General features: G+C 43.2%; 1 protein-coding gene across 1 annotated transcript in view; it reads right to left on the bottom strand.

The window, feature by feature from the left end:
* Positions 1-18,069, bottom strand: part of SLC28A2 (solute carrier family 28 member 2) — an 83,170-nt gene extending 65,101 nt beyond the window's left edge. The window contains exons 1-2 of the mRNA XM_082388762.1: positions 17,993-18,069; positions 10,955-11,027 (exon numbers count right to left, since the gene is read on the bottom strand). Of these exons, the coding sequence (XP_082244888.1) occupies positions 10,955-11,027; positions 17,993-18,000 (81 nt within the window). The 5' untranslated portion in view covers positions 18,001-18,069. The remainder of the gene's footprint in view (positions 1-10,954; positions 11,028-17,992) is intronic.
* Positions 18,070-24,811: the final 6,742 nt, after the last annotated feature.

The following is a 24,811-nucleotide window of genomic DNA, read 5'->3' as shown; positions in this document are numbered from 1 at the left end:
ACCCCCCACCAAATTCATATGTTGAACCCCTAAACCTTAATGTGACTATATTTATAGTAAGGAAGTAATTAAGGTTTAATGAGGTCATAAGGGCAGGGCCCTAATCCAATAGGATTAGCGTTCTTATAAGAAGAGACACCAGAGTGGTCACTCTCTCTCCACCATGTGAGGACAAAGCAAAAAGGTGGCCATCTGCAAGTCAGGAACGGAGTCCTCGCCAGAAAATAAATTGGCCAGCACAAATAAATTTCTGTTGTTTAGCCACCCAGTCTATGGTATTTTGTTATGACAACCTGAGCAGAACAAGACACCTGCTTCCTCTATAATGCTTCAAGATTTATGCTCAGAGAGGTTCCAATGAGCAGACATACCTTCTAGGCCCACTCTTATCCAAGCCAAATTTCTTCCTGTTATACATCTTTTTTTTTTTCTTTTTTTTTAAATTTTATTTATTTATTTATTTATTTATGGCTGTGTTTGGTCTTCGTTTCTGTGCAAGGGCTTTTCTCTAGTTGCGGCAAGTGGGGGCCACTCTTCATCGCGGCGCACAGGCCTCTTATTATCGCGGCCTCTCTTGTTGCGGAGCACAGGCTCCAGACGCGCAGGCTCAGTAATTGTGGCTCACGGGCCTAGTTGCTCCGCGGCATGTGGGATCTTCCCAGACCAGGGCTCGAACCCGTGTCTCCTGCATTGGCAGGCAGATTCTCAACCACTGCGCCACCAGGGAAGCCCCTGTTATACATCTTTTATTCCACATAAATGGACACAACACTGCTTTTTCTCACACTCCATTTCTCCTTCGCCACATCTTAAATATTAAGTCACAAATGAGGCAGATTCTGCAGGACAAGAATGCTTTGAAGATCCAGGTATACTATGAAGCCCTGGTGGTACAGAGAGTCTTCTCTCTTAGTCTGTCTTGGTCTCAGGGTCTCAGCATCAAGGAGGTGGGCTGGGCTTAAGATGTCTCCATTAATTCTGGAGCTATACTTCCTGGTTTCAAACCCAGGCTCTGCTACTTACTGGCAATGAGGCACAGAGCATGTTTGAAATAAGGATGTTAACAGTACCTATCTGAAAGGGGTTTTGTGAGGATTAAATCTAAAAAAAGGAAAAAAAAAGATGTCTCCATTAAAATGATCATGTTACTTTGGGGTAGGAGGATAATATTTTTAACACCCTTCAACAACTTAGTAGGTCAGCTGGCTCCTTCTGAAGGGAACTGGATAAAGAGATATATTTAACTGGAGGAAAGAAGGTTCAAGATCCCTGGGAGGGAAAGCTTAGGAAACAGAGCTGGTGTCTACAAGAATGTGAAGCTAAAATCAGCAAACCAGGTTTGCTTACTTGATAGTTTTTCCCCTATTTCCCAGAAGATAGAAAACTACAATAAAGCACTTGATGCTGGCAAAGCATAATCCTCAGCAAAGGTTAATAAACAATTATAAAGCATTTAAGATAAGACCTTAAATGATTAACTGATTATCTTGGAAATTAAAGAACAGGGCCCCAGGGTATGGGACCTGATTAGAAAGTTATACATATATATGTGAGGGGGGGCCAGGGTAGGAAGAGGGTAGCAGGAGGGCACTCTATTAGAACAGGCTGAAGGGGAAGGGGAGGAGTATGTAAGTTGGCCAGAGACAGGAGGTGGGAGAACTCTGTTGACTGACAACTGTACCTATATCACTGCCATGTCTTGGGGTAGCCATAATCCTGGACATTAATCACAAAGACTACTGCCCTTTCCAAACTGATACACAACCAACTGCTTAGGAGGGGACCTAAAAAGAGACCATTGGAAACATAAGGGTTTTTCTATGAAATTGTTAAGAAGTGTTATCAGACTTATTTTCTGCATATTTTCCAATCCCAACCTTCTGCCTCATTAAAATGTTGGGCCTTTGCAACCCTGGAAATGTCTTAGGGTGAGTCACCAGCTGTTCTGTAGAATTTCAAGATACTCTGTTGTCGGGAGGAACCAAGATGGCAGAGTAGAAGGACGTGCTCTCACTCCCTCTTGTGAGAACACCAGAATCACAACTATCTGCTGGACAATCATCGACAGGAAGACACTGGTACTCACCAAAAAAGATACCCCACATCCAAAGACAAAGGAGAAGCCACAATGAGACAGTAGGAGGGGCGCAATCACAGTAAAATCAAATCCCATAACTGCCACGTGGGTGACTCACACACTGGAGAACACTTATACCACAGAAGTCCACCCACTGGAGTGAAGGTTCTGAGCCCCACGTCAGGCTTCCCAGCCTGGGGGTCTGGCAACTGGAGGAGGAATTCCTAGAGAATCAGACTTTGAAGGCTAGTGGGATTTGATTGCAGGGCTTCGACAGGACTGGGGGAAACAGAGACTCCACTCTTGGAGGGCACACACAAAGTAGTGTGTGCATCGGGACCCAGGGGAAGGAGCAGTGACCCCAGGGGAGACTAAACCAGACCTACCTGCTAGTGTTGGAAGGTCTCCTGCAGAGGTGGGGGGTGGCTGTGGCTCACCATGGGGACAAGGACACTGGCAGCAGAAGTTCTGGAAAGTACTCCTTGGCGTGAGCCCTCCCAGAGTTTGTCATTAGCCCCACAAAAGAGCCCAGGTAGGCTTCAGTGTTGGGTTGCCTCAGGCCAAAAAACCAACAGGGAAGGAACCCAGCCCCACCCATCAACAGTCAAGCGGATTAAAGTTTTACTGAGCTCTGCCCACCAGAGCAACAGTCATCTCTACCCACCACCAGTCCCTCCCATCAGGAAACTTCCACAAGCCTATTAGATAGCCTCATCCACCTGAGGGCAGACAGCAGAAGCAAGAAGAACTACATTCCTGCAGCCTGTGGAAAAAAAACCACATTCACAGAAAGACAGACAAGATGAAAAGGCAGAGGGCTATGTACCAGATGAAGGAACAAGATAAAACCCCAGAAAAACAACTAAATGAAGTGGAGATAGGCAACCTTCCAGAAAAAGAATTCAGAATAATGAAGTGAAGATGATCCAGGACCTCGGAAAAAGAATGGAGGCAAAGATTGAGAAGATGCAAGAAATGTTTAACAAAGAACTAGAAGAATTAAAGAACAAACAAACAAAGATGAACAATACAAAAACTGAAATGAAAACTACACTAGAAGGAATCAATAGCAGAATAACTGAGGCAGGAGAACGGATAAGTGACCTGGAAGACAAAATGGTAGAATTCACTGCTGCAGAACAGAATAAAGAAAAAAGAATGAAAAGAAATGAAGACAGCCTTAGACACCTCTGGGACAACATTAAACGCAACAACATTTGCATTATAGGGGTCCCAGAAGGAGAAGAGAGAGAGAAAGGACCAGAGAAAATATTTGAAGAGATTATAGTCGAAAACTTCCCTAACATGGGAAGGAAATAGCCACCCAAGTCCAAGAAGCGCAGAGAGTCCCATACAGGATAAACCCAAGGAGAAACACGCTGACACACATAGTAATCAAATGGCAAAAATTAAAGACAAAGAAAAATTATCGAAAGCAGCAAGGGAAAAACAACAAATAACATACAAGGGAACGCCCATAAGGTTAACAGCTGATTTCTCAGCAGAAACTCTACAAGCCGGAAGGAAGTGGCATGATATACTTAAAGTGATGAAAGGGAAGAACCTACAACCAAGATTACTCTACCGAGCAAGGATCTCATTCAGATTCGATGGAGAAATCAAAAGCTTTACAGAGAAGCAAAAGCTAAGAGAATTCAGCACCACCAAACTAGCTCCACAACAAATGCTAAAGGAACTTCTCTAAGTGGGAAACACGAGAAGAAAAGGCCCTACAAAAGCAAACCCAAAACAATTAAGAAAATGGTCATAGGAACATATATATCAATAATTACCTTAAACGTGAATGGATTAAATGCTCCAACCAAAAGACACAGGTGTGCTGAATGGATACAAAAACAAGACCCATATATATGCTGTCTACAAGAGACCCACTTCAGACCTAGGGACACACACAGACTGAAAGTGCGGGGATAGAAAAAGATATTCCATGCAAATGGAAATCAAAACAAAGCTGGAGTAGCAATACTCATATCAGATAAAACAGACTTTAAAATAAAGAATGTTACAAGACACAAGGAAGGACACTACACAATGATCAAGGGATCAATCCAAGAAGAAGATATAACAATTATAAATACATATGCACCCAACATAGGAGCACCTCAATACATAAGGCAACTGCTAACAGCTATAAGAGCGGAGGGGCTTCCCTGGTGGCGCAGTGGTTGGGAGTCTGCCTGCCAATGCAGGGGACACGGGTTCGAGCCCTGGTCTGGGAGGATCCTACATGCCACGGAGCAACTGGGCCCGTGAGCCACAACTACTGAGCCTGAGCGTCTGGAGCCTCTGCTCCGCAACAAGAGAGGCTGCGATAGTGAGAGGCCCGCGCACCACGATGAAGAGTGGCCCCCACTCGCCGCAACTGGAGAAAGCCCTCACACAGAAACGAAGAGCCAACACAGCCAAAAATAAAAACATAATAAATAAATAATAAACAAAAAATTAAAAAAAAAAAAGAGCGGAAATCAACAGTAACACAATAATAGTGGGGGACTTTAACACCTCACTTACACCAATGGACAGATCATCCAAGAAGAAAATAAATAAAGAAACAGAAGCTTTAAATGACACAATAGACCAGATAGATTTAATTGATATTTATAGGACATTCTATCCAAAAACAGCAGATTACACTTTCTGCTCAACTGCGTACGGAACATTCTCCAGGCTAGATCACACCTTGGGTCACAAATCAAGCCTCAGTAAATTTAAGAAAATTGAAATCATATCAAGCATCTTTTCTGACCACAACGCTATGAGATTAGAAATGAATTACAGGGAAAAAAACGTAAAAAACACAAACACATGGAGGCTAAACAATATGTTACTAAATAACCAAGAGATCACTGAAGAAATCAAAGAGGAAATCAAAAAATACCTAGAGACAAATGACAATGAAAACACGATGATCCAAAAACTATGGGATGCAGCAAAAGCAGTTCTAAGAGGGAAGTTTATAGCTATACAAGTCTACCTCAAGAAACAAGAAAAACCTCAAATAAACAATCTAACCATACACCTAAAGGAACTAGAGAAAGAAGAACAAACAAAACCCAAAGTTAGCAGAAGGAAAGAAGTCATAAAGATCAGAGAAGAAATAAATGAAATAGAAACAAAGAAAACAATAGCAAAGATCAATAAAACTAAAAGCTGGTTCTTTGAGAAGATAAACAAAATTGATAAACCATTAGCCAGACTCATCAAGAAAAAGAGGGAGAGGACTCAAACCAATAAAATTAGAAATGAAAAAGGAGAAGGTAAAACAGACATGGCAGAAATACAAAGCATCCTAATAGACTACTACAAGCAACTCTATGCCAACAAAATGGACAACCTGGAAGAAATGGACAAATTCTTAGAAAGGTATAGCCTTCTAAGACTGAACCAGGAAGAAATAGAAAATATGAACAGACCAATCACAAGTAATGAAATTCAAACTGTGATTAAAAATCTTCCAACAAACAAAAGTCCAGAACCAGATGGCTTCACAGGTGAATTCCATCAAACATTTAGAGAAGACTTAACACCCATCCTTCTCAAACTCTTCCAAAAAATTGCAGAGGAAGGAACACTCCCAAACTCATTCTATGAGGCCACCATCACCCTGATACCAAAACCAGACAAAGATACTACAAAAAAAGAAAATTACAGACCAATATCACTGATGAATATAGATGCAAAAATCCTCAACAAAATACTAGCAAACAGAATCCAACAACACATTAAAAGGACCACACACCATGATCAAGTGGGATTTATCCCAAGGATGCAAGGTTTCTTCAATATACGCAAATCAATCAATGTGATACACCATATGAACAAACTGAAGAATAAAAACCATATGATCATCTCAATTGATGGAGAAAAAGCTTCTGACAAAATTCCACACCCATTTATGATAAAAACTCTCCAGAAAGTGGGCACAGAGGGAACCTACCTCAACATAATAAAGGCCATATACGACAAACCCACAGCAAACATCATTCTCAATGGTGAAAAACTGAAAGCATTTCCTCTAAAATCAGGAACAAGACAAGGATGTCCACTCTCACCACTATTATTCAACATAGTTTTGGAAGTCCTAGCCATGGCAATCAGAGAAGAAAAAGAAATAAAAGGAATACAAATTGTAAAAGAAGAAGTAAAGCTGTCACTGTTTGCAGATGACATGATACTATATATAGAGAATCCTAAAGATGCCACCAGAAAACTACTAGAGCTAATCAATGAATTTGGTAAAGCTGCAGAATACAAAATTAATGCACAGAAATCTCTTGCATTCCTATACACTAATGATGAAAAATCTGAAAGAGAAATTAATGAAACACTCCCATTTACCACTGCAACAAAAAGAATAAAATACCTAGGAACAAACCTACCTAGGGAGACAAAAGACCTGTAGGCAGAAAACTATAAGATACTGATGAAAGAAATTAAAGATGATACCAACAGATGGAGAGATATACCATGTTCTTGGATTGGAAGAATCAGTATTGTGAAAATGACTATACTACCCAAAGCAATCTACAGATTCAATGCAACCCCTATCAAATTACCAATGGCATTTTTTATGGAGCTAGAACAAAAAATCTTAAAATTTGTATGGAGACACAAAAGACCCCGAATAGCCAAAGCAGTCTTGAGGGGAAAAAACGGAGCTGGAGGAATCAGACTCCCTGACTTCAGACTATACTACAAAGCTGCAGTTATCAAGACAATATGGTACTGGCACAAAAACAGAAACACAGATCAATGGAACAGTATAGAAAGCCCAGAGATAAACCCACGTACCTATGGTCAACTAATCTATGACAAAGGAGGCAAGGATATACAATGGAGAAAAGACAGTCTCTTCAATAAGTGGTGCTGGGAAAACTCAACAGCTACATGTAAAAGAATGAAATTAGAACACTCCCTAACACCATACACAAAAATAAACTCAAAATGGATTCGAGACCTAAATGTAAGACCGGACACTGTAAAACTCTTAGAGGAAAACATAGGAAGAACAGTCTTTGACATAAATCACAGCAAGATCTTTTTTGATCCACCTCCTAGAGTAATGGAAATAAAAACAAAAATAAACAAATGGGACCTAATGAAACTTCAAAGCTTTTGCACAGCAAAGGAAACCATAAGCAAGACGAAAAGACAACCCTCAGAATGGGAGAAAATATTTGCAAACGAATCAACGGACAAAGGATTAATCTCCAAAATATATAAACAGCTCATGCAGCTCAATATTAAAGAAACAAACAACCCAATCCAAAAATGGGCAGAAGATCTAAATAGACATTTCTCCAAAGAAGACATACAGACGGCCACGAAGCACATGAAAATATGCTCAACATCATTAATTATTAGAGAAATGCAAATCAAAACTACAATGAGGTATCACCTCACACCAGTTAGAATGGGCATCATCAGAAAATCTACAAACAACAAATGCTGGAGAGGGTGTGGAGAAAAGGGAACTCTCTTGCACTGTTGGTGGGAATGTAAATTGATACAGCCACTATGGAGAACAATATGGAGGTTCCTTAAAAAACTAAAAATAGAATTACCATATGACCCAGCAATCCCACTACTGGGCATATACCCAGAGAAAACCGTAATTCAAAATGACACATGCACCCGAATGTTCATTGCTGCACTATTTACAATAGCCAGGTCATGGAAGCAACCTAAATGCCCATCAACAAACGAATGGATAAAGAAGGTGTGGTACATATATACAATGGAATATTACTCAGCCATAAAAAGGAACGAAATTGGGTCATTTGTTGAGATGTGGATGGATCTAGAGACTGTCATACAGAGTGAAGTAAGTCAGAAAGAGACACACAAATATCGTATATTAACGCATGTGTTTGGAACCTAGAAAAATGGTACAGATGAGCCAGTTTGCAGGGCAGAAGTTGAGACACAGATGTAGAGAACAGACATATGCACACCAAGGGGGGAAAACTGCGGTGGGTGGGGATGGTGGTGTGCTGAATTGGGCGATTGGGATTGACTTGTATACACTGATGTGTATAAAATTGATGACTAATAAGAACCTGCAGTATAAAAAAACAAACAAAACAACTAATACTAAACTTTCATCGGGTTATTTGTATGGAAATATGTTAATATAAATGTTTCAGACATTACATGAAATTTCTAAAAATCTTATATGTTCTGGTATAATGTTATAAGTCATAATCCTAGTTATTACTTTAAAATGTATATCTCAGAAATAACTAATTTTGCTGTCAACTGCATTATTATGAACTTTCATCAAATCTTTAACCGTAGTCATTTTTAAGTCTTCTGTCATTTACAGACAGTTCTGGGTGTACTGTGATGCTTTTGCAAATATGTTCCTATAAAAGGGTTTCATCTTCAAGAAATTCATGGAAAAGACTCTGACAAGTACAGGTTTCTGGTAACTGACTGTACTGCTGAAATGAATGAATAAGCATTTTCAGAACTCTAATGAAAAACTGATGAACTCATAAAAGTGTTAACAAAATATCAAGATGAAAAAAAAATTAATTACATGGGACTGAGTGAACTGATAAGGATGAGCATAATTTTTGTGACTTTCTGTTTGAATTAAAAAAAAAAATCACACAAGGACTCAGAGGCAAAGAATATACAAATCAATTTTCACTGCAAAGTAAAGGAGCTGTTACAGTGGAGGATTACTGGACTGAATGTCAATATTATGACATAGTATGAGTGTGTTTCATGTTAGGTAATTGCAATCATTGTTGCTTTTGTTGTGGTCATCCATGTACAATGCTTGGTGTCAGTCTATTTATCTCTTGTAAAAATAAAATACAGTGTGTGTGTGTGAAAAAAAAAAAAAAAAGATACTCTGTTGTCTAGTGGCTGAGCATTCATTGCCTTGCTGGTTTCCAGGAAAGCAGGCCCCTAAATCACTCAGCACAGACCCAACAATTTTTTTTTTAGGGCCCATTAAAAATTGCTGGGGTTTCCGCTGCCAAAATAGCCATTCATATATATCTGAATAACTTATGAATACAATTTATATATAAATAAAGCATTCCAACAATTTTCTTTTCAAGAGTCATGAAATCTGTACTACGGCCTTCTGAGACCCAAGCAAATTAAAGATGATAGGATTGTTAGGGAACCATTGGCTGAAACTGCCCACCCTGGCCAGGCACAACAATAACAGATTTGCTTAAGTCTCCCACCTCAGGATGCTTCAAAAGAACACACAACCCGTGAAGGGTCCAAAAGCAACCCAGGGAAAACCCACGAGGGGTCAAGAAGGGGAGGAGACACCAGTCCATAATACGTCTCGCCAACCTCCCAGAAACCCTCACGATGAAAACCATTGTGACTGAGAGATGCGCGCACCACCCGGAAGGGCCCTGACTGGACCAAATGAAGGCACAAGCAAGATGATTGGCCAGAAACGACCTGGAAAGCTAACCCCACCACCATAAAACCTGAGACTGCAAGCCACAAGGCAGAGCAGTTCTCCTGGGTTCCCTTACCCTGCTGCTCTCCACTTGAGTGCCCCTTTTCAATAAAATCTTTTGCTTTGTCAGTACGTGTGTCTCCTCGGACAATTCATTTCCGAGTGTTGGACAAGAGCCCACTCTTGGGCCCTTGAAGGGGTCCCATGCAGTGACAGGATGACACTAGCAATATATATAAGGACAGAGATTTGTAAAATTCAGTGGTAAGAAGAAAAACAATCTTATTCTGGACAACCTTTTAGTTAAATCATTGAGGTGAAGAACGAATATAAAGAACCTTCTTCTCTGGACCAGACTTTGTTAAAGAATCAGAAACCCCTACTCCTTGTGGGGCATGTGGTTGTGAGCTGTTGAAGCAACCTGTTAAAGGTAGAGCCAGCTTCAGTTTCCTGAGATTAAACCAGGCTGAAACCAGGTTTACAGACAGCACAAAAGTCAGGTGCAGGGCCTCTTGTCTCTGTTGTGGAGCTATGCCTTGGGGAATTATGCCTTGGGTCAGTTATTAGCTGTCTCCTATAACTACTTTGTTTAGGGTAATATTATTTATAGACCTTGATTCGATAAAGATTAAGAGAATTATAAAATATTTAGGTATTCATCCAGCCCAAATTGTTCATTTTACAGATGGGGAAACTGAGGAAGACAGCCTCTTCAAGGCTATTTGGACTTATACTAACACTCTCCTCAAAGTTTTTCCAGTGTCTGCCGAGTTCTAAAGCCACTTTCACATTCTGCGTTTTTGTTATGGCAGCGCCCCACCTCTGGTAACAAAATCTGTATTCATTATCGATCACAGTGTAACAATTACCCGAAAATTTAGCAGCTTAAAATGACAGGGCTTCCCTGGTGGCGCAGTGGTTGAGAATCTGCCTGCTAATGCAGGGGACACGGGTTCGAGCCCTGGTCTGGGAAGATCCCACATGCCGCGGAGCAACTAGGCCCGTGAGCCACAACTACTGAGCCTGAATGTCTGGAGTCTGTGCTCCGCAACAAGAGAGGTCGCGATAGTGAGAGGCCTGCGCACCGCGATGAAGAGTGGCCCCCGCTCGCCGCAACTAGAGAAAGCCCTCACAGAAACGAAGACCCAACACAGCCAAAAAATAAATAAATTTAAAAAAAAAAAGATAAACATTGGTTATCTCACAGTTTCTTAACTCAGGAATTTGGAAATGACTTAGATGAGTGGTTTGGTTCAGGGTTTCTCAAGAAATTGCAGTCAAGATGTCAGCCAGGGCTGCAGTCATCTGAAGGTCTGGCTGAGGCTGGAGGATCTGCTTTCAAGGAGGCTCACTCACATGGCTATTGGCCAAAAATCTCATTTCTTTGATGCCTGTTGTGGCAGAAGGCCTCAGTTCCTCACCTCATGGGTCTCTCCATGGGACTGCTTGAGTGTCCTCTTGACATGGTGGCTGGCTTCCTTCAGAGCTAGTGATCTGAGAGAGAGCAAAAAGGAAGCGACATGCACTTTATGACCTCATCTAGGAAGTGAAACACCATCACTTCTACTTCATTCTATTCGTTTGAAGGAGTCACTAAGTCCAGCCCTCAGTCCAGGGAGGGAAATAAAGCTCTACCTCTGGAAGAGAGGAGTATCAAAGAATTTGTGAACATATTTTAAAACCACCACAAGTTCTCTCAGAGCATTTGATCTAAAGAGAATTAAGTGGAAAAGGAGTTCTTAGTAGCTTTGATGATATGGTAAGAAAGGAATTCATCTAGACTCAGTCTGAGGCTACTGAACCAAAGAGTAGTGATGACACAGAAGTAGTTTGACTCTGAAATTTACGAGGAAGTTGGGGAAAGTAAGGGTCAAGTCAGTTTGTTGCAACCTGTGCATGTGTCTCTCCCTCTTAAAGTTACATTTGAATTTGTATATCCACATCTCAATACTAACAATATAGTATATATACATAAGGGTAACACGGATACATCTATTTTCATACTATTTGACTACTGTGATTCTAGAAAATATTCCACCCTTGATATTAGACCTTCTCTCAAGCTTCACATTCATTCCCTTCATCCAACATGTCCATCCCCTCTACCTCTGAGCTCAAGAGGAAACACCTACGGGTGTGATGTGAGGGAAGAGCCTCTCCCCCTAGATTAGTCCCCAAGCCCCAACCTCAACCACCAGACCAGGGGGCTGAAATCCTCTTCTATCTCTCCTTTGAATTAAGACTTTTGTCAATAATTACCCATTTACACCTCACCTTTCTAAAAGGAAGATGCGATTATGTCCTTCTTCTGCTTAAAACTGGAGACTTAAATGGTCCCACAATGCTTATAAGAGAGCCTCTGTGCATAGAACTATATCCAGTCTCCTGGGATAAACCATAACGGAAAAGAATATTTTAAAAAAAGCATGTCTCTATGTGTGTAACTGAGTCACTCTGCTGGACAGCAGAGACTGCCACAACGTTGTAAATCAACTATGCTTCAATTAAAAAAAAAAAAAGCCTCTGTGAATTCCTGACATTCTATCATAGCTGCACTATTTTGGAGAACAAGCCTATAACTTTCAAGGGATCCCCAAAGCAATAAGTTATCACAAAATGTCACTATCCACCAGCCTCCAGGATAAAGTCCTGTCTCAATAAGGGGCAAGAGATTCATCAATTTGGCTCCACCCTTGCTCTCTATTAAGAAAAAAAAAATGTTGCCTGCCGTTCCAGTTCTACAAGGATCAGGCCATCAGCCACTGCAGTTGCCCACAGACAGTGTGCCCTTAGGGGAATTCAGGATGAAGAAACAAAGGAAACATTCTATGCTTTGGGTACAGTGGCCTTTAGATAGTTAAGATGCATATCTAAGAAAAATTTTCAAATGAATTCAGATGCTTGCATTTTCCCAGACACAGAAAAGCACTAAAATCGCTAACTTGAGATACCTGTTTGTTGTAATTAGCAGTAATCTTTTGATGCTTGACTACGTTTTCCCAGCAAAAAAGCTTATATATATCCTGGCTCCTCCCTTACCTCTTTGGAGCAGCTCCTCAGAGCTATCTGAAAGGCTGTTTCCTGGGCTATAGTCCTCAGTAAGGTCCTCAGATAAAACTTAACTCACAACTTACATTGTGTGTTTTTCTCTCAGTCCACATCTCCATCCACTCTCCCCTCCATATCTTACGTCACAGCTTTATCTTTCCCTATGCTGTTTGTTCACACTTCCTGGCCTTTGTTTGTGCCTTTCTCTCTGCCTAGAATACCCTTTCACTTTCTCTGCCAGGAAAACTACTCTGCATGCCTTGGAACCCAGCTCAAATGTCATATCCTGGAGGAATGAATGATTTAAGTTCCAATATACTTTGTATGTATATAGCTGTAATTACTTCTTCACTCATCTGATTAACCCTGCACTGACATGATCTCTGAGTAAGAATATTTTATTCGAATTTGTAACATGATCTCTGAGTAAGAATGTTTTATTCGAATTTGTATCTCCAAGGCCTAGCACAGATCATACTAGGGACTACTATTTGTTAGGTGGGTGGATAGGGGTTAGGCTGGACCATTGCCTGACAGAACAGGGACCCTTCTCCCTCTAAGCATTTCTCTGCAGACCCACTACAAACTGAGGACCATCTCTTCTCAGTCTGATGCTTTGCTCTCTGGGCTCTGTAGTGAGCTTTGTACTTTTAGATTTCACTGACCAGTAAAATTTCAAAAGTAATTTTGGAGACCAAAATAGGATTGCCAATTTTTAATTTTTCCAAATTTAAAGACTTTAAAAAAATTATCACCTACTTTTTAAAAAGTCACTGTAACACCTCAAAAGTAGGAAGACCATAACTTAGCCTAGACAACAGTTCTTTGAATTAAACACGTTTAGCCTTTTGAAAAGCCTACCACATTAACCTTATTTTTTCTCATTCCATGATGAAAAATTCATCCCTGCTTACGAGCTCTAGAATAATGTTTGGAAACCACTGATTTTGACCTTGCTTCTGAGACGTGGCTCCTGCAATCTTCTTGACTCAAGAATGAGTTTTAGGCCTCATGACAGGAATAGTCCTGTAGGATCTTCCCATGGCTTTTTTTTTTGTGGGTGTAGACAGAAGTACCTGGGAACAAGAGACCAACTAATGTATATTGAGCACCTCTATGCTAGTCACTTGGCACGTATATGAGGTGCACATCTCAGTTGACAAACTCAAGAATGCAAAAAAAAATGCAATTTTACTTCTTTGCTTACCAAATTAATTATCTATCCAAGTATGTTCAACCTAGTGACAGCAATACAATGTTAATTCAGGGTCCCCTCCTCCCTTTCTTTCCCTAGGGGTTGCATCTCTGATCCAGGGGACTGATTTAGGGTGTCAACGGGGCTCGATTAAACCTCCCAAGGTCTTAAGCACTGAAAAAATTATGTTGCCTCATATGTAACTGGAAGTTTTTTAAATAATTATTTTATAGTTTATTTTTTCCCAACAAAGTTCTGGTGGTTTTTATTCGTCCTGAAATTGATCACTTCACTGCTTTTTATTCTTTCAAAAAATTTTCTTAATTTCTGGGTGGATGTTTTGTTTTCCTTGTGTCCTTGGCAAGTTCTTGACCTACCTATAGGGTCATCTGGTCCTGCTCACTGGCCCTCAGCATCCACCTGCTTGTACTGGATTATATTGCAGGTCCACGCAGCTCGCCACGGAGTCCTCCTCACGCTGTCCACACAAGACTGCCTCACATCTGAAGGCTCTTTATGACACATGTGGGCCACTCTGGGTTAGAGTTTATCTTTTTAGTGTAAAACTTCCATCCCTATTAAAAGGCAACACTTACTATTATCAGTCATCTTACTTTGTACAGACAAAGGAGCTGAGGCGGTACATGGGTGGATAATAGGCAGGGAACAGGAGGACACTGTATCACGTTATTTTCCATTGGCACACATTCTTTTGTTTATTTTTTATTTAACATTCCTTTCTGATTCCTGCACTAGACTATAGGTCTATGAGAACAACCCATCTGTCTTATTCATTACTATAACCCCAGAACCTAGAACAGTGCCTAGCACATAGTAGGCTGTTAGTAAATACTGTTGATAAATGAACGAGAATGAATGAGATAAGGACAACACAAAGAGGTAGAAGGGGATCAGAATGAGGGTGCCGGAAGTGCTGAAAATAAACTTCAATTATTTTACAATTCTGGAAGTTTATGTTAGCTCTTCCTTGGAGAGTTTCCTTCCATTGCATCAAGAGATGTCTCTTCTACAGCATTCCTTGTGTTGTTTTCTGACTGTTGCCTGTGGACTAGCATTTTCTTTCAGCTGGAAAATAAACTATTTTGGGCAAGAAGGATCATATACAGCTTTGCAGCCCCCCATGAGGTACAGCACTTTAAGAGCTAAAATATGCTAGTTTACTGAATGAATGAATGACTGGAACTTGAGTCCTAAATATCCAGAGAATCCCTGAGGAATGGGCTCAGTGTTATCGGGGCTAAATCCAAAGTGGTATCTTCTAGGCTAAGTTTTATCCAGCCTCAGCATTCTACATCCACTTCCTGGGGTGCAGTACCTCCTAGTGGAAGTCCAGGGCTGCTTCCTCCTTCCTAGATGCTCCCAAACATGGGCCCTCGGTGACTCCCTCCCAGAACTCCATCTTCTCCTCCTCAAAACCTCAATGGGACCTCCCTGGTTGCGCAGTGGTTAAGAATCCGCCTGCCAGTGCAGGGGACACGGGTTCGAGCCCTGGTCCGGGAAGATCTCACATGCCGCGGAGCAACTAAGCCCATGCGCCACAACTACTGAGCCTGCGCTCTAGAGCCTGTGAGTCACAACTACTGAAGCCTGCACGCCTAGAGCCCGTGCTCCGCAACAAGAGAAGCCACCGCAATGAGAAGCCCATGCACTGCAACGAAGAGTAGCCCCAGCTCACTGCAACTAGAGGAAACCCGCGTGCAGCAACGAAGACCCAACGCAGCCAAAAATAAAAATAAATTAAAAAAAAAAAAAAACCCTCAATATCACCCTCATCAATGAAGCCCAGTAGACGATGAGGCCCAGCAGACTCAGGCAGGTCCTTTCTAGTAACCCCAAGTACTCACAAGGTAAATAATGAAGGGCTGCATCAGAGCCAGGTAGTCCTCTAGACCAGACCAGCACCTCAAACTTTAAGGTGCAAATGAATAATCCGGAGAGAATCTTGTTAAAATGAAGGTTCTGAGGCAGTAGTTCTGGGTTGTGGACCAAGATTCTGAATCTGAACTAGCTTCCGGGTGACACCAAAGGATGCTGGTCCAGTCTGTACTGCACCACTGTGGTGACTGGCAGTTACAGCAGTAGCAGCTCCCAGATGTACCAAGTCTGACCAGCAAGCCATGGGGTTGATCATTTACGTAAACACTCTGAAGCTTATGAAGTACATTTCTCCCCTTCAAGGTTTGTCCCTTGAAGGTTTGCCTGCCTCTTTCCTGGTGCTGAGACCCTAGAGAAAAGCTCCGACCTCCAGCTGGAAGGGGTACGGGAAAGGACACATTCCCAGAATCAGAAACTGCAAAACGTGGTTTAAATCAAGAGGTCAAGGGGAGGGAACTGACTGACTGCTCAGAGGGTGTCCCAGAGCAGCCAGAGTCTCTAGCTCTCAGCTTTGCCAGCCTGGAAACTCCATTTTGTCAGTACACCCAGAGATAAGCAGACTCAAGGGAAATGAATCATACCAGCCAGACCCTTAAAAGTCTAAACCAAATGCCAACAGTAAGAAGAACAAACGCCAACTAATCAGAAACTTGTTCAGAGCAATACTTTCCCTGCAGGAATGTCTACGTGGGCTGGCAAATCATTATCAAAAATCTGTTTGGGGGCCTGAAATCAGAGCAAGGGGAATCGCGTGAGCGACCTCAGAAGAGGGTATTATGACATTTTGATAGCTGGATGCACCCATCTCCATGGGTAATTGCATACCTGCCAAGAAGGTCAGCAGTCAGAAGTTAGGAGAGCACCTTCCCCTTCTGTTACTCTTCCTGCAACTGGGAACTTTCTGTTCAGATTTCTTTAGTGCATTCCTGCCCTCAAATACACTTCAGTTGCCTTGGATGGATGTGAATGGCTAGAGTGGGTTACCTCCATTGATGTATGTTTGTAGTTTTCATTTTCTTGGTTGACTGTTTTTACTCAAAATACTCTCAGGAAGTGACTGCCCCAGAATTTCTCCCCAGATTCTGAGAGCAGCTCATTGCCCAGCACTGAAGCACCAGCAGGAGAGGAATGGGGGTTGGAGGGAGGGCCATCAGAGAAAAAGCTGGATCCTTTCCTTGCTTCCCACCCTGACATCTTATTCTAGGCTGCAGATTTAAAAAACCTTCGGTACAGTTATTTGGTAAGTGGTCAGAGGAACAGAAGTTGTCACATTTCTGTTGGCTGGTTCTTTTTTTGCTGGTGATGTTGATTTTCTATACGTATAACACTTAAATCAGTGTCCAAAGTCTGGCAAGTTCTCAGGCTCACCTTCCCTCATTCTATTCTCTCGTGGTCTGAGCTGTCCTGTTGTGTGGCTTTAAAGTCATCGAACTTACGGAAGTGGGAGTGGGGAGACCCGGAAAATTACAGCCCTCCACAGTTTCTTGCTTTTACAGGCTGTTCAGTAAGCCTTTGTTGACAGATTGTCAGTAAACGGAGCACAACCCCACTGCAATGTCCATCTCTCCCAGGAATGCTTCCTGACTTGCTCTGCCACCCCCAGGTTCCCTGGGAGAAGCTGGAGAGGCTCACTGCTCACTGAGTCCTATCTCATTCCTTCCTTGACAGTGACACAGCCGCTGCCAGCCACCTGAGAGCCAAATCCAAAACATATTTCCATTTTCGCCTAATGCCTAAATGACAGACCTAAATTTGTTGAGTCTGGATTTTTTAAGTGCTCATAAAACAAAGTAACAAATAAAATCTGCTTTAAACCTGAGGCAGATTAGGAAAAATCCTCAACGAGAATATCCCTCTCACCCAGGAGGCTGTGGAGATGGAGGCCACAAAGTCCTCTTTCGCACCCTCATAGTGGCTACGGGAACCAGCACCTCCAGAGCAGTCAGATTTTTCACTCGTCACACTGTATTGTCTACTCTGCACTCTTCTAACGCTTAATAAATGTTTGCACAGTATTCCTATAATCTCTGCACTCCAAAGTACTGAAGTTTTAGCGAGTGTGAGGGCTTTTTAGAAAACCCAATAGATGACTTCACCACTGACAGGGGCCAAATGAGGAAAGATAATGAGTACAACACGGAGTAACCTCCCCCAGATTAAACAATCATATAGGAAGGAAGATGACGATTGGCTGATTCACTGAAGTCCCCGCGTTCACCCTTTGCCGCGTTATACTTTCGGCCCTGACCTAACGTCAAGCAGCAGCTGGGGCCTAACCGCCGAAGAATGTGGCTTCCGGAATCTAAAAAGGTGCCCCTGCCGTGCCATTGTTCCCACAATGCCGTGACTCGGATTCGAACCGAGGTTGCTGCGGCCACAACGCAGAGTACTAACCACTATACGATCACGGCGAGCTACTGGGACGCCACGAGGGGCGCGTCATTGAGTGTCGTCCTCGTCTAGGTGGCTGCCGCTCTCGCCTTCCCAAGCCGCTCACTGTCGACCAGGCCCCTCTGACCCTGGCGCCCAGCCTGAAGTGGAGTAGGGGCGCCGTGGACTCCCGGCTGAAGTCTCTGCTGGTCGTCCGCACGGCCCGTGAAAGAGAGGACATGAAAGTCCTCTGCAAACTAAAGGACTCCTAGGAGGCCAGGCCTACGACCGGGACTCTCCCGCAGCCTGTACGAATGTGAGGCCCGGGGGCCGTCCGAATGGCGGTGCTGGGTCCCTCTCACACCCACCGTGTCCTGGCGCTCACGCTATCTGAATGGGCTCTTGCTAGGAATGGGGCCGTCTCTTAAATCCCACAAGAAGTAAAATCAGTTCGGACCCAGCCGCACAACTTCCTTCGAGATGCGGAGTAAGGGGAACTCGCAGAAAACCCGCACCTCGGTAATGAAGCGGGTGGATCTCGCGGGCGGGCGAGGGCGGACGGATATCTAGAAAGCAAGTGTGCAGTGCGCCTGCGTTCCCTCAGGGAGAGGCGAGGTTAGAGGTGGGCGGAAACCAGCAGTGACACGGCAAAGGGGCGGGGCCTTAAACAGAGAAGTGCTTAGACGAGAAAAAAAAATTCATGGGACCCCAGTAGCTCGCCGTGATCGTATAGTGGTTAGTACTCTGCGTTGTGGCCGCAGCAACCTCGGTTCGAATCCGAGTCACGGCATTGCGAGAGCAGTGGCACGGCAAGGGGTCTCCTCCGTTTTTATCTCTAGTTTGTAATAACTTTCTTGAAAATGGATCCCAATCCCCTTGTGACAGTTGGAAACGATGCTTACGCCAGGTGTCGCTGAATTGAACTTCGGGAGCATATAGGCTTCCGCTTACCCTGGGCTACGCACTTTATCATGCCCAGCCCAGACAAAGCACCGAACACTCATAAGGCCAATAAGTGTTATAATTGACATATGTACCGATGTCCATGGCAGCACTGAAAAGGGGCTCCCAATAATAGGAATAGAACGCTTCGCAGAGGAGGTGACCTTTGAAGTAGCTCTTAAAGGCAGAAAGGGAATTTGTCAAGCAGCCAGGATTATCTCGTGTGCTAAGGGCTCCAAAAGGAACAATCATAATTCCTCTTTGTAAATCTTCTCTCTTCCCCACCCCCACTACGCCCACAGGCCCTGGTCTGACAGGTAGCAGGCGCCTCTCAGGGACCTGTTGACTGAATGAAAGCAAGTAACTAGGGAATGGGAAACGACACTGAGGGAAGGCCACAGGATGAGCTGGAAAAGGTAGACAAATTTCCCGCAGCCTCGGGGGTGGTGATGAGAGGTGGAGGAGGGAGAGGATTCTATTCGTGTTTAGCAAGATCCCTCTGGCGGCTCTGAAGGGGGCCAGTAATTAGAGCAGACGACACTGAAGAGACCGGTGGTCTCTCTGGATTCACTCGTTAGAACCAGGGGTATGTTCTCATTTTAGCAAAAAGCCACTGCCTACTGTGGACTCGGCCTGGTTCTAGGCGCCATGGAGACGAGAGCACTGATGTACAAGAAGGAAAATCAGACCCAGTCCCTGCTGCGCCCAGCGACGCAACAGAGGAGGGCACCGGGTCCGGCGGGAGCCCTGCGGAGGGACGAGTCAGGGCCGTAGCGGGGATAAGAGAAACAAGGAAGCGGGTGCTGGAGGGGATGGGAACGGCAGGGTGTGTTCATTGAGTCCCTTCTAAGTGGACAGCCCAGTTCTGCGGGCATCCACATTATCCACAGAGGCTGCCGTTAGATCACTCCTGGGGGAATCAACAGAGAGAAGCCCTGAGGAGCGCCCCCCGGCAGGTTTGGGGTCGCTGGAAGGGTCTCGGGGCAGAGGAGATGGGCGTCCTCCAAGGAATGAGAGTTACACAGCTTGTGAACACTCAGCTCCGGTCAGTCCCGTCTCTGGATGCCCAAGTGGTACCCCCTAAACTCTTACATGGAACCCACCCTTTCCCACTGCCTCATCCCCACCTCCCGTGGCTAATGGGCCAAAACAGGAGAAAACCAGACCAACTGGCAAGAGAGCAATGCGCCTGCGCATTCTCAGACCCGGCCTTAGGCCAGAACCCGCCCCATAGGTGGACCCTTTGGTGACGTGCAGAATGGGAAGGCCTTTAACTGTTGAAGAAGACAATCAGAAAGGGCCGCCGACAGGTCCCCGGTAGCTCGCCGTGATCGTATAGTGGTTAGTACTCTGCGTTGTGGCCGCAGCAACCTCGGTTCGAATCCGAGTCACGGCATTGTGGGAACAATGGCACGGCAAGGGGCTTGTCCTTTTTAATTCCTTTTTTTCCCCCCAACCCATAACACTTTGTATAAATCGTAACTCATTTTTTAAAAATGAAACGCTGCATCTCTCTACTCTGAAAACTGAAACACCTCTATGATCAGTTGTAACCCCTTACCTCCTGAAAAACATGGAAAATCAGTGTCTAAATAATTCTCCTACACCAACAAAACAGCGCCCCTGTGGCCTTGCTGTTTTTTTTCCTTTTCATACATTTATTTAAAAAAATGGTTTATTCATTATCAAATAGAGAATACATATGCACAAGCCCAGTGAAAAGTGTCTCCCTCTCATTGTTCACCCTATCTACCAATTATTGCCAGTTTCCAATATGTTTTTCTGTGGCAGTCTTTGTATAAATAAATATTTATATATGTATATATGTATGCAAATATATTCCCCCCTTGCTTCTTGCATAATACAGGTGACCTCTTCCCTTCCTCCTCCTCACCCCCAGAAGTCAGACCTGAAGTGTTAGATTTGCATTGGTAGGCAATCTCCCTTTACAGGAAAGAGTATACATACCCAGGGGAATCTCCACCTGATCCAGTCCTTTTTCTCCCCAGGCACTGGCTCCCAGCTAGGGAGGGTGGGACACTATTTGGGGTGATAAGATAAGGGAAAGGAATTCCTTACTGTGCTTGTAAAAAACTTTTGGGAGCCTGGGCTCTGCTGGGAATCAGCCCTATTTTTATTTCAGGTTGGAAAGTCAGGGAAGCCTCCTGGGTTTGGAGTTGGGAAGAGGGACTAGACTTGATAGTTCATTTGGAGACCCTCCACTTCCATCTCTTATCTTATTGTCAGGATCCAGCTTAAATCACAAACCACTAAAGTTAGAAAATTCAAGTTCATTGAAGGCAAAACTGAATCCTACTATATTTGTGTTCCAAGAATACAGCCTCTCCATAAATATTTGAAAAGAGATTGCTTGAGTCCATAAATGAGAGAAGTGGCCCGGTTTTCTTTATGGTTGCATCTTAAGTTGTATTCTTGCAACACAGAACCATGTTTGTTTTGTTTTTTCTTTTTTTATAAATTTATTTATTTATTTTTGGCTGCGTTGGGTCTTTGTTGCTGCGCGTGGGCTTTCTCTAGTTGCGGTGAACGGGGGCTACTCTTCATTGCAGTGCGCAGGCTTCTCATTGCAGTGGCTTCTCTTGCTGCGGAGCATGGGCCTAGGCGTGCGGGCTTCAGTAGTTGTGGCTCGCAGGCTCAGTAGTTGTGGCTCACGGGCTTAGTTGCTCCGCGGCATGTGGGAGTTTCCCGGACCAGGGCTCGAACCTGTGTGCCCTGCATTGGCAGGCGGATTCTTAACCACTGCGCCACCAGGGAAGTCCCCCATGTTATTTTTATATCAGACAAATAGAAAACACGGCCCAAATGAAGCTCCATCTACATGCAGAATCTCTAAGAACAGAGTGCATATATGAGTATACTGGGATATGTTTGTCCTCTCAAGGTTGTGGACTGAGATGGACCCAAGGCAAGGCTGGAGAGCAAAGCCAAGGGCCAGACTTAGAAGACAAAACCAGAAGGAATGGGAGCTCAGGATGGGACTGGGCCTTCAAAGTCAAACAAATAGAAGGGAGGACACCCCACTTAGTACCCAGTAAGAAAAGTGAGCTCTAAGGTCTAGGTGTTGGAACATGTGAAAATTTAGGAGGTTAAGGGAGGAAGAGAGGATTTGCCTTGAGAGAAAGGAGAACAGTGTCATTTTACAGAAAGTTTGGGAGAAGACAGTTGCAAGCACAGAGGAGGTCAGCAGACTCAGGTGCTGCAAAGGAGAAAGAGGAATGAGACAAAATAACTGGGCTTAACATTTAGAAGTCGTTGTTGACTTTTAAGACTTTCTATGAGAGCAGATGGATAATGTGTATCAAGAGTAAGAAAAAAATGTACACTCCCTGCCCCAACAACTCCATTTTTGGGAATATTGTCAAAGGAAATAATCCTAAACTTGGAAAAGTTATCCGCATAAAGATGTTTGTTACAGTTATTTAGAAGGGAGGAGAATGGAAATAGCCTAAATGCTAAACAAATAAAGTGATGAGCTAAACTGAGGTAGGCTCATTTGATGAGATATTAAATTGCCATTTTTAAAGTACAAAGTCAATTTTAAAATACCATTTCCAACTAAAAGGAGTAAGACTCCCTTGAAAAAACGACTGGTTACATTTTGCAGCAGGGTAAGTACAAGTTGAGTCTGGAACATCTTGTGTGAGAACGCAAGTAAGTGTTTAAAGATTGGTGAGACCAAGTCAAAAGAATGCAGAAGCCTCTTGAAAGGGCTCCTGCTGGCCCAATTTGGGACAGTTTTGAGCATCAAACAGAATGATGATGGTAATGGATTATATCACATTGAATTTTTAAAAAAAGAGTTTTTGAGACCATGGGGATGGGGGGGGTGGTGGGTGGGGAGGAGGAGGGGGAGGGAGGAGGAGGGGGAGAAACTCTTCTTTACAGAAATGAATGTCAGATAACAAATGCAGGGACTTCCCTAGTGGCTCCGTGGTTAAGAATCCGCCTGCCTATGTAGGGAACACGGGTTCAAGCCCTGGTCCATGAAGATCCCACATGCTGCAGAGCAACTAAGCCTGTGCACCACAACTACTGAGCCTGTGCTCTACAGCCCATGAGCCACAACTACTGAGCCCGTGTGCCACAACTACTGAAGCCTGTGCGCCTAGAGCCTGTGCTCCGCAACAAGAGAAGCCACCACAAAGCCACCGCAATGAGAAACCTGTGCACCGCAAGGAAGAGTAGCCCCCGCTCCCCACAACTAGATAAAACCCGCGCGCAGCAACAAAGACCCAACACAGCCAAAAATAAATAAATAAATAAATAAAATTTAAAAAAAAAACAAATACAGAATGACAATTAGAGTCATCATTTTGCAATCCCCAGTGTAATAACAAATGTAAGCATAGATCATCAATGGAAGCTAAAACTACTGGGTAAAACATGTTGGGAGCTAATAGTCTTAGGTTATCACACCACAACTTACTTTGTGAAATTGTGAAATGGAGAGATCTGATGGACTCCAACTTAACCAAGTGATCAAGCCTAGCGTCACCAATGAAGGACAAATGTGCACTATTGGCTGGCCTGCCAGTGTAACACACTAGAAAGTCCACAACATCCCTCATGTAATGGTCTTTTTAAAAATGTCTAACCTGAATCTAATCATGAGGAAACTATGGAAAAATCCAAAATGTGCGACATTCTACATGACAACTGCCCTGGACATTTCAGAATGATCAATGTCATGAAAAACAAACTAGCAAGAAAAAAATGGGGAACAGTTCAAGATTTAAAGAGATTAAAGAAACAAACCAGTGCAACAGGGGAACCTTGATAAATCCTGAATCAGGACAAAAAACAAACAAACAAAAAAACCCCCAACTATATATATATATGACATTTGGGGGGGAAATGGAAAAAAATTAATATAGACTGTATAATAGACAATACTATTATGGTAATGGTCTTAATGGCCCCATGCAAGAATTCTTTATTCCTAGGGAATGGCTGCTGAAGTATTTAGAGCTGAAGTATCATGATACCTGAAACTTGCATCAAATGGTTCAGGAAAAAAAAGGGTGGGGGGATAGAACAAATGTGGCAAAGTGTTAAAAAGTAGTGAATCTAGTTGAAGGCTATACAGATTTCCACTGTACTTTCTTTGAATTTTTCTGTAGGTTTGAATTATTTTGAAAAAAAATTGGAAGAAAATAGAGCTTACATAATAAAAATGGGGAAAATATGCAATGTTAAGTGGAAAAAATAAGGACATAAAATTGTGTATACCACAATTATAGCTATATAAAAATACGAACAAGAGAAATGATCTTTATTCATTTCAACAGTTGTTAAGCTCCTGCCACATGACAGGCTCTGCACTAAGTGATGGGAACACCCGGCTCCCCTTCGGAATCCTGAGTCTATAGTACAATGCTTAACATGCTTAACTGCAAGACTTTGGATCTGGCAAACTCCACCCAGGTCTTAGAGGAGGCTTGCCGAGAGGGCCTCACCTCTGTATCTTTGGTTCCTAGCAAGCTGCCTGGTCCCATGAGGTGCTCAACAATGCCTGATTCCAGGAGCACACACTCTGGTGGGGGAGGAAAGTGCATTAACAGATAGTTTAAAACAAGAGTAAGTTCATGGTGCACATAAGGTATTACAGCATTTTAATTATCATTTAAACTCTACCCTTATGATATCCTCCCCCCTCCTCATGTGACTTTACCTCCTACTCTTCCTCACTATGAACCCACCCCTTCTTTATGGTAGGCTGGTTCCCACCTCAATCCCTTCACTCAACTCATGCTGACCTCCTAGCTTGGAATGATCTTTCACTCCTTTGCTTCATCTGTCCAAATCC

This window comes from Balaenoptera borealis (assembly GCF_965194805.1).
Source record: "Balaenoptera borealis genome assembly, chromosome: 3".
Taxonomy (NCBI): domain Eukaryota; kingdom Metazoa; phylum Chordata; class Mammalia; order Artiodactyla; family Balaenopteridae; genus Balaenoptera; species Balaenoptera borealis.
The sequence above is the reverse complement of the archived record's forward strand: the minus strand, read 5'-3'. Positions and strand labels throughout refer to the sequence as shown.